Below are 10,312 nucleotides of genomic sequence, written 5' to 3' on the forward strand. Positions count from 1 at the left end.
GCCAGGAGGCTAGCATCGACGGGGCAACCCCGACGAGGCCGACGGCCCCCTGTAAGCGGCCGCAGACGTAATGGCGGCGGTGGGACTACTTAGTACTTCCACCGCCGCCAAGGGGGGCTGGCCGTTAAGGCGCCCCCGAGGTGGGCAGGTCGCGGGGGGCGAGGTGGAGCAATAATCCCCTCCCCCCTCTACAAAGATGCGACCTGCCGGTCGACCCCCCTCCTTTTATTTTATGATATTTCATTTTAATCTATATTATAAATTTTATCTTTATCTTTTATTCCCCTTTATTTTGCCCCCCTTCTTATGTTTGTTGTTTTTTGTCCATTGTATTTATTTACTTATTATCATTTGTTTATTTATTGACTTTTATTTTATCTATTTTATCTATACGCGTTTTCATTTATTGATTTTATATTTTATTGTATCATATTTTTAAGTTTTATGCGGGTCGACCAAGGGGGTGGGACGGGGGGAGGGGGCAGAAGCGAGCCGGAACTCGCCTCTGTCCCCTCCTTGTCGCGTGCGGAAAAAAATACAATGCAGCGTGTACGAGTATTTGCACATGTATAAAAATCGGATGGCGCGGTAACAAAAATTCTAAATTATACAGCACAAGTTGCAGCAATGCATGCGCATAAGTTAAATTACCTTCATACCGCCGTTTCCTCAAACTGTGTGTTCATGACTGGCACTGGGAGGATCGCAGTGCCACCACTGCGAGGAGGCCCAGGACTCTGCGCGGCATACGCTGGAAGAATGTCCAGCGTGGTCGGCGCCGCGCAGAGACCTAAGGGGCGCTTTTGGGATGGACCTATCGTTGCCGGTCGTGGTCGACCACATGATCGGCAGCGAGAGGTCAAGAGCAGCGTTTGCCTCCTTCTGCGAGATTGTGATAACGCAGAAGGAGGCTGCGGAGAGGGAGAGAGAAGCCGACCCCCTCTCCGCCAGGAGGCTAGCATCGACGGGGCAACCCCGACGAGGCCGACGGCCCCCTGTAAGAGGCCGCAGACGTAATGGCGACGGTGGGACTACTTAGTACTTCCACCGCCGCCAAGGGGGGCTGGCCGTTAAGGCGCCCCCGAGGTGGGCAGGTCGCGGTGGGCGAGGTGGAGCAATAATCTCCTCCCCCCTCTACAAAGATGCGACCTGCCGGTCGACCCCCCTCCTTTTATTTTATGATATTTCATTTTATTCTATATTATAAATTTTATCTTTATCTTTTATTCCCCTTTATTTTGCCCCCCCTTCTTATGTTTGTTGTTTTTTGTCCATTGTATTTATTTACTTATTTATTGACTTTTATTTTATCTATTTTATCTATACACGTTTTCATTTATTGATTTTATATTTTATTTTATCATATTTTTAAGTTTTATGCGGGTCGACCAAGGGGGTGGGACGGGGGGAGGGGGCAGAAGCGAGCCGGAACTCGCCTCTGTCCCCTCCTTGTCGCGTGCGGAAAAAAATACAATGCAGCGTGTTCGAGTATTTGCACATGTATAAAAATCGGATGGCGCGGTAACAAAAATTCTAAATTATACAGCACAAGTTGCAGCAATGCATGCGCATAAGTTAAATTACCTTCATACCGCCGTTTCCTCAAACTGTGTGTTCATGACTGGCACTGGGAGGATCGCAGTGCCACCACTGCGAGGAGGCCCAGGACTCTGCGCGGCATACGCTGGAAGAATGTCCAGCGTGGTCGGCGCCGCGCAGAGACCTAACGGGCGCTTTTGGGATGGACCTCTCGTTGCCGGTCGTGGTCGACCACATGATCGGCAGCGAGAGGTCAAGAGCAGCGTTTGCCTCCTTCTGCGAGATTGTGATAACGCAGAAGGAGGCTGCGGAGAGGGAGGGGGAAGCCGACCCCCTCTCCGCCAGGAGGCTAGCATCGACGGGGCAACCCCGACGAGGCCGACGGCCCCCTGTAAGAGGCCGCAGACGTAATGGCGACGGTGGGACTACTTAGTACTTCCACCGCCGCCAAGGGGGGCTGGCCGTTAAGGCGCCCCCGAGGTGGGCAGGTCGCGGGGGGCGAGGTGGAGCAATAATCCCCTCCCCCCTCTACAAAGATGCGACCTGCCGGTCGACCCCCCTCCTTTTATTTTATGATATTTCATTTTATTCTATATTATAAATTTTATCTTTATCTTTTATTCCCCTTTATTTTGCCCCCCCTTCTTATGTTTGTTGTTTTTTGTCCATTGTATTTATTTACTTATTATTATTTGTTTATTTATTGACTTTTATTTTATCTATTTTATCTATACGCGTTTTCATTTATTGATTTTATATTTTATTTTATCATATTTTTAAGTTTTATGCGGGTCGACCAGGGGGGTGGGACGGGGGGAGGGGACAGATGCGAGCCGGAACTCGCCTCTGTCCCCTCCTTGTCGCGTGCGGAAAAAAATACAATGCAGCGTGTACGAGTATTTGCACATGTATAAAAATCGGATGGCGCGGTAACAAAAATTCTAAATTATACAGCACAAGTTGCAGCAATGCATGCGCATAAGTTAAATTACCTTCATACCGCCGTTTCCTCAAACTGTGTGTTCATGACTGGCACTGGGAGGATCGCAGTGCCACCACTGCGAGGAGGCCCAGGACTCTGCGCGGCATACGCTGGAAGAATGTCCAGCGTGGTCGGCGCCGCGCAGAGACCTAAGGGGCGCTTTTGGGATGGACCTCTCGTTGCCGGTCGTGGTCGACCACATGATCGGCAGCGAGAGGTCAAGAGCAGCGTTTGCCTCCTTCTGCGAGATTGTGATAACGCAGAAGGAGGCTGCGGAGAGGGAGAGAGAAGCCGACCCCCTCTCCGCCAGGAGGCTAGCATCGACGGGGCAACCCCGACGAGGCCGACGGCCCCCTGTAAGAGGCCGCAGACGTAATGGCGACGGTGGGACTACTTAGTACTTCCACCGCCGCCAAGGGGGGCTGGCCGTTAAGGCGCCCCCGAGGTGGGCAGGTCGCGGTGGGCGAGGTGGAGCAATAATCTCCTCCCCCCTCTACAAAGATGCGACCTGCCGGTCGAACCCCCTCCTTTTATTTTATGATATTTCATTTTATTCTATATTATAAATTTTATCTTTATCTTTTATTCCCCTTTATTTTGCCCCCCCTTCTTATGTTTGTTGTTTTTTGTCCATTGTATTTATTTACTTATTTATTGACTTTTATTTTATCTATTTTATCTATACACGTTTTCATTTATTGATTTTATATTTTATTTTATCATATTTTTAAGTTTTATGCGGGTCGACCAGGGTGGTGGGACGGGGGGAGGGGACAGACGCGAGCCGGAACTCGCCTCTGTCCCCTCCTTGTCGCGTGCGGAAAAAAATACAATGCAGCGTGTACGAGTATTTGCACATGTATAAAAATCGGATGGCGCGGTAACAAAAATTCTAAATTATACAGCACAAGTTGCAGCAATGCATGCGCATAAGTTAAATTACCTTCATACCGCCGTTTCCTCAAACTGTGTGTTCATGACTGGCACTGGGAGGATCGCAGTGCCACCACTGCGAGGAGGCCCAGGACTCTGCGCGGCATACGCTGGAAGAATGTCCAGCGTGGTCGGCGCCGCGCAGAGACCTAAGGGGCGCTTTTGGGATGGACCTCTCGTTGCCGGTCGTGGTCGACCACATGATCGGCAGCGAGAGGTCAAGAGCAGCGTTTGCCTCCTTCTGCGAGATTGTGATAACGCAGAAGGAGGCTACGGAGAGGGAGAGAGAAGCCGACCCCCTCTCCGCCAGGAGGCTAGCATCGACGGGGCAACCCCGACGAGGCCGACGGCCCCCTGTAAGAGGCCGCAGACGTAATGGCGACGGTGGGACTACTTAGTACTTCCACCGCCGCCAAGGGGGGCTGGCCGTTAAGGCGCCCCCGAGGTGGGCAGGTCGCGGGGGGCGAGGTGGAGCAATAATCCCCTCCCCCCTCTACAAAGATGCGACCTGCCGGTCGACCCCCCTCCTTTTATTTTATGATATTTCATTTTATTCTATATTATAAATTTTATCTTTATCTTTTATTCCCCTTTATTTTGCCCCCCCTTCTTATGTTTGTTGTTTTTTGTCCATTGTATTTATTTACTTATTATTATTTATTTATTTATTTATTGACTTTTATTTTATCTATTTTATCTATACACGTTTTCATTTATTGATTTTATATTTTATTTTATCATATTTTTAAGTTTTATGCGGGTCGACCAAGGGGGTGGGACGGGGGGAGGGGGCAGAAGCGAGCCGGAACTCGCCTCTGTCCCCTCCTTGTCGCGTGCGGAAAAAAATACAATGCAGCGTGTACGAGTATTTGCACATGTATAAAAATCGGATGGCGCGGTAACAAAAATTCCAAATTATACAGCACAAGTTGCAGCAATGCATGCGCATAAGTTAAATTACCTTCATACCGCCGTTTCCTCAAACTGTGTGTTCATGACTGGCACTGGGAGGATCGCAGTGCCACCACTGCGAGGAGGCCCAGGACTCTGCGCGGCATACGCTGGAAGAATGTCCAGCGTGGTCGGCGCCGCGCAGAGACCTAAGGGGCGCTTTTGGGATGGACCTCTCGTTGCCGGTCGTGGTCGACCACATGATCGGCAGCGAGAGGTCAAGAGCAGCGTTTGCCTCCTTCTGCGAGATTGTGATAACGCAGAAGGAGGCTGCGGAGAGGGAGAGAGAAGCCGACCCCCTCTCCGCCAGGAGGCTAGCATCGACGGGGCAACCCCGACGAGGCCGACGGCCCCCTGTAAGAGGCCGCAGACGTAATGGCGACGGTGGGACTACTTAGTACTTCCACCGCCGCCAAGGGGGGCTGGCCGTTAAGGCGCCCCCGAGGTGGGCAGGTCGCGGTGGGCGAGGTGGAGCAATAATCTCCTCCCCCCTCTACAAAGATGCGACCTGCCGGTCGACCCCCCTCCTTTTATTTTATGATATTTCATTTTATTCTATATTATAAATTTTATCTTTATCTTTTATTCCCCTTTATTTTGCCCCCCTTCTTATGTTTGTTGTTTTTTGTCCATTGTATTTATTTACTTATTTATTGACTTTTATTTTATCTATTTTATCTATACACGTTTTCATTTATTAAAATTATAAGGAGGCTCGACACGGAATTCAGGCTCGATACGGAATTCATAAAGATTCGACACGACGTGTTATTTCGTTGATCGCTCGCAGGGGACTGTCTCTTTTTATTTTTAAACAAAATCACAACGTAAACATTAACAAAACATTAACGCAATCAATAAAAACATATATAACACTTGCAATCAATAAAAACATATATAACACTTGCAATCAATAAAAACATATATAACATGCACACTTACATCATTCTTACAATTCGGCCGTCCTGACGACAAATCGTCCCGATTTACCGAAATATAAACAACAAATATATACCGATGACAAATATATGTAGATTCACAGCTTACAACTCTCGGCCGTCCTGACGACAAATCGTCTCGATTTAATATCTAAATATAAAATTAAACACCTAAATCTACGGTGACGGTTGCCACGGTCGCATGTTGGCGGCTTCCCATGTTCCACGGTAGGGTATTTGCGACAACTGGAACCCCTCTACATCTTTGATTACGTATCGATCGTTTCGCAATACACGATCGATCTCGTACGGTCCTTTAAACCGCGGAATCATTTTTGTTGACACTCCTGGGGTGCAATCGTAATTCTTGATGAACACCTTATCTCCAACCCTATATTTATTCGGAACCTTATGTCTTTTATCGAAAGTGCGTTTTTGTGACTCCTGATTCTTCCGAATCTGTTCACTAGCTTCTTTTCGGAGGCTGTTTAAATCACGGGAAACACTAATCTTACCACTGATTTCCAACATATCACGCAACCCATCTATGACCTCACCACGCTGTTGCATCCCAAACAGTAACATACTCGGACTCTTGTTGGTAGACTTACAAAAAGTATTATTGCACGCAAATTCAACCTCTCGCAACACATTGTGCCATACCACACCACGCTCACTCATCAATTTAGCGATCATCGGCAAAATTGTGCGATTATATCTTTCTACCTGCCCGTTCGCCTGAGGGGAAGCGGTCGCTATCATAACGTGTTGTATATTATACTCTTGTGTAAACTCATCAAATTCACGAGACGTAAAACAACTTCCTCGGTCCGAAACGATACGCAGTGGCCGACTATAATGCTCGAAATACGATTTTAAACACTTTATAAGATCGGCGGTGTTCGTTGTTTTAGTTGGATACATTTTAATATACTTAGTGAACGCGTCGACTACAACAAATATATAATTGTAACGCGATTTGTGCGATCTCGAAACAGGAGCCAAATGATCAATGTGTAGCGTATCAAAAGGTGCATCCCCTTTCGGTATACAGTGTAAGGTACCTTCCAACTTTCCGTAGTTTGGCGTGTACGCAATACATTTCAAACAGCCACGAATGTGTTTCTCGATCTTGGATCTCATATCCGGAAACCAATAAGTATCTGCAATGTTCCGCGCGGTTTTCTCAATTCCGACGTGTCCCATCTCATTGTGGTATTTATACATAACGCTCGATTCCAAATTGCTCGGCACGTAAAACAAAATTTTACCCTGATACTTCCGATATACTAGACCGTTCCTCATTTCGTACAATTTACTTTCCGTGGTTTCTAACTCTGTACGGATTTTCTCGATATCTTTATCATTATGTTGGCATAGCGCTAAATTTCTATCGAACGAATTGTCTTCGATCACGAGAACCTGACGACTTAACGAGTCTACGTGGAGCATACGCGAACCAGCCCTATGCTCTAGCACATAGTCGTAATTTTGCATTTCAAGTACCCAACGTGCAATTCGAGGATTGGTCTCTTTTTTATTTAGTGTCAAACTAAGAGCTTGACAATCCGTAAGTATCTTAAATTTTATTCCTAGTAAATATGTTCGGAAACGGCGGAGGGCAGAAACGATTGCTAGTGTTTCTAACTCGAAACTATGATAGCGCGATTCAATCTCGGTTGTTCGTTTAGAAAAGTAAAATACTGGATGCAGCTTCTTGTCGGCTTTCCTTTGCAACAGGATAGCACCAAACCCCGACGCGCTCGCGTCACAATGCAACTCAGTCTCGTCTCGCGGAGAATAAATACTTAATATCGGCGCGTTTAACAATCGATTCTTAAGCATCTCGAACGCTTGTTTTTCTTTTTCGCCTAACTGAAACTTCGCATCCTTTCTCGTCAAATCGTACAAAGGCTTCGCGAGGATAGAAAAACCCTCAATAAATTTCCGAAAATATGAACAGAGGCCTAAAAATCCCTGCACCTCTCGAACATTTCGCGGGAGAGGAAATTTCTTTACCGCCTCGAGTCCTTGTTCCGTCGGCCTAATTCCTTCGTTCGTTACAGTATAACCCAAATAATCGAGTTTTGTTTGGAGAAATCTGCATTTATCTAACCGTAAATTCAAAAGATTCGCTGTAAGTAATTTAAATACTTTTCCGAGGACTTCCATATGATGTTCTATCGTCTCAGTCGCGATAAGAAAATCATCCAAATAAACAGATATTTCGCCCTCATTGATTAGTTCTTTAAAGATTTCCGTGACGTAGCGTTGGAATTTAAGAGGCGCACCTTTTAACCCGAATGGCATCCTCGTGTATTCGTATTGCCCGAAAGGCGTTACGAACGATGTAAATTTAACCGACGCTTCGTCCATCTTAACATGGAAAAATCCATCTTTTAAATCGAGTGTCGTGAAATATTTTTTTCCCTCCAGTAGATCTAATTGATCTTCGATCAATGGCAGAGGAAAGTTATCGCGAACCGTGATTTTATTCAATGTGCGGAAATCTACGCACATTCTAATTTCTCCGTTCTTTTTCTTCGTCAGAACGATAGGAGATGCGTACTCGGATGTGCTCTCCCTAATTATACCTCTTTCTAATAATCCGTCGAGGATACAACGTAATTTATTTTTCTCATCATACGATAATCTACGAGGTGAAAATGAAAAAGGTTTGTCGTTCGTAAGCGTTAATTTCATCGTATTTTCTACGCTTGGCTCTGCAGGTCTCTGTGCGTTAATGTACGTCTTATTAAACAACTCGCGTGCTCGTGTCTTAATCTCAGCCGAAAGGCTCTCGTCGAAATGCATGTCGTCGGCACTAATGCACGCGTTAACCTGATCTACCTCAATGTTCATAATGTCGGCTATATCGTTGCATTCTACCGTTTCTTCTCTATTCAACGATAACTTGGCAATTTTCATGAAGTCGCGTCCTAAAACTAATGGGTTTTTCATCGTTTCATCCGGTACAATTCTCAACGTAACATAATATTTTACTGCGTCATAAATAATCGTAGCTCGCATCTTTCCTAAAACGTTCAAGTCACTACCATTAATTCCATGAAACCTATCTGAATCGCGATCGGTCATAAAACACATTCTCGGAATGTAACCCTCTTTAACAAAACTAATCGGGCTCCCTGAATCAATTAGTGCGTTTACTTTTGTACTGAAACTACCGCTCTCGCTACTTATCTGTAATTCTACCGCACGCCGAAAGTCATCGTCTTCTTTCCGCCCACGGGTAATGTAGTTGACTTCGCCCCTCGTTGTCTGTGTGCTGCATTGATTTGCTCGATGACCCATCTGTCCGCACGTGAAACAGGAACCCCTTTCTCTTGCTGGCTTCGTACAATCAGCTGAGAAGTGACCCGGCTCGTTGCAATTAAAACATCTCCGCCCGGTGCTCGCTGATCCTTGTCCTTCCCTCGGCGATGGCCTTCCCGATCCTTGTCCTTCCCTCGGCAATGGCCTTCCTGATCCGACAGCTGAAGGGCCTGTTGTTTGGTGGCGTATGGGTGGTCTACCGGATCCATCCAACGGTGTGACTTTACCCGACAGCAAAACTCCTTCCGATAATCGCGGTCTTCCCGCCGGCAACTTGACGTTTGTGAAAGCCGTCAGTATTTCATCCACGGACTTATAACACTGCACCTTAGCTTGTATTTGCAATTCCCTATTCGGTATACCGTCAACGACGTAGCTAAGTAATTCTGTTTCCGAAACAGGCACTCGGTTTGCAAGGATTGTCTTATCATGCACGTAATCGGCGAAAGATTCTTCCACGGCCCATTTCCTCGTTTCAAGCTCGCGTCTCAAACATAAAGGATCTAGTCGTTGCCCGTACAGCCTCTTCAACTCTTTCAAAAGCTCATCGGTGCCTAATTCCACACAGTCCATTCTAGAATGATACCACTTCAATGCGCGACCCGTCAATCTGCTACACACTAGAGCTTTCGCTTGGTGGTTGTCCAACTCGTACGTCGACAGGAGTCCTCTCACCTGTTTCTCCCACCAGTCAAAGTCCTTACTATTCCCACTAAATTCACCCACTATTTCTTTCAACTCTTGCCACTTCTTCACTCTCGTCCGTCCAGATGCGCTTGCTTCTGATCTTGGCGTCTCCCGTAACAACGCCAATTCTCTTCTAAACAGTTCGTTCTCTCGTACAACAACGTCTCGTTCTCTCCTTAGAACGTCTAATTCGCGTAAAGTTATCTCGTCCACCAGCCCTCTCGTATCGGGTCGGTGGCGAGTCTCGTCGCTCGTCCCCGCAACCGGTTCTTCCGTACACCCATCATCTGTCATAGCTAATTCTTCCACTGTGACACCAGCACCCAATAAACGTTTTATCAGTTCGGCCTTCGTACCAGTCGACTGCAAATTCTTGGCTTTCAGCTTCTCTTTCAGTTCCGGTACCGTAAGAGAACAACTCATTTTAAAGCGACACGGTATGAAATTTCACACAAATGTCCGTCACGTAACTTCACGTAAAACCGACTTGAAATTGAAATTGCAAAACGACTGTCTCAATCCCACTTCTGAAAATTATAAGGAGGCTCGACACGGAATTCAGGCTCGATACGGAATTCATAAAGATTCGACACGACGTGTTATTTCGTTGATCGCTCGCAGGGGACTGTCTCTTTTTATTTTTAAACAAAATCACAACGTAAACATTAACAAAACATTAACGCAATCAATAAAAACATATATAACACTTGCAATCAATAAAAACATATATAACACTTGCAATCAATAAAAACATATATAACATGCACACTTACATCATTCTTACATTTTATATTTTATTTTATCATATTTTTAAGTTTTATGCGGGTCGACCATGGTGGTGGGACGGGGGGAGGGGGCAGAAGCGAGCCGGAACTCGCCTCTGTCCCCTCCTTGTCGCGTGCGGAAAAAAATACAATGCAGCGTGTACGAGTATTTGCACATGTATAAA

General features: G+C 46.2%; 1 protein-coding gene across 1 annotated transcript in view; it reads right to left on the minus strand.

The window, feature by feature from the left end:
* Positions 1 to 9,786, minus strand: part of LOC143219375 (uncharacterized) — a 109,722-nt gene extending 99,936 nt beyond the window's left edge. The window contains exons 1-3 of the mRNA XM_076445390.1: positions 6,615 to 9,786; positions 6,408 to 6,506; positions 6,070 to 6,293 (exon numbers count right to left, since the gene is read on the minus strand). Coding sequence (XP_076301505.1) covers positions 6,070 to 6,293; positions 6,408 to 6,506; positions 6,615 to 9,786 — 3,495 coding nt within the window. The remainder of the gene's footprint in view (positions 1 to 6,069; positions 6,294 to 6,407; positions 6,507 to 6,614) is intronic.
* Positions 9,787 to 10,312: the final 526 nt, after the last annotated feature.

The sequence above is a fragment of the Lasioglossum baleicum genome, unplaced genomic scaffold (assembly GCF_051020765.1).
Source record: "Lasioglossum baleicum unplaced genomic scaffold, iyLasBale1 scaffold0027, whole genome shotgun sequence".
NCBI lineage: Eukaryota > Metazoa > Arthropoda > Insecta > Hymenoptera > Halictidae > Lasioglossum > Lasioglossum baleicum.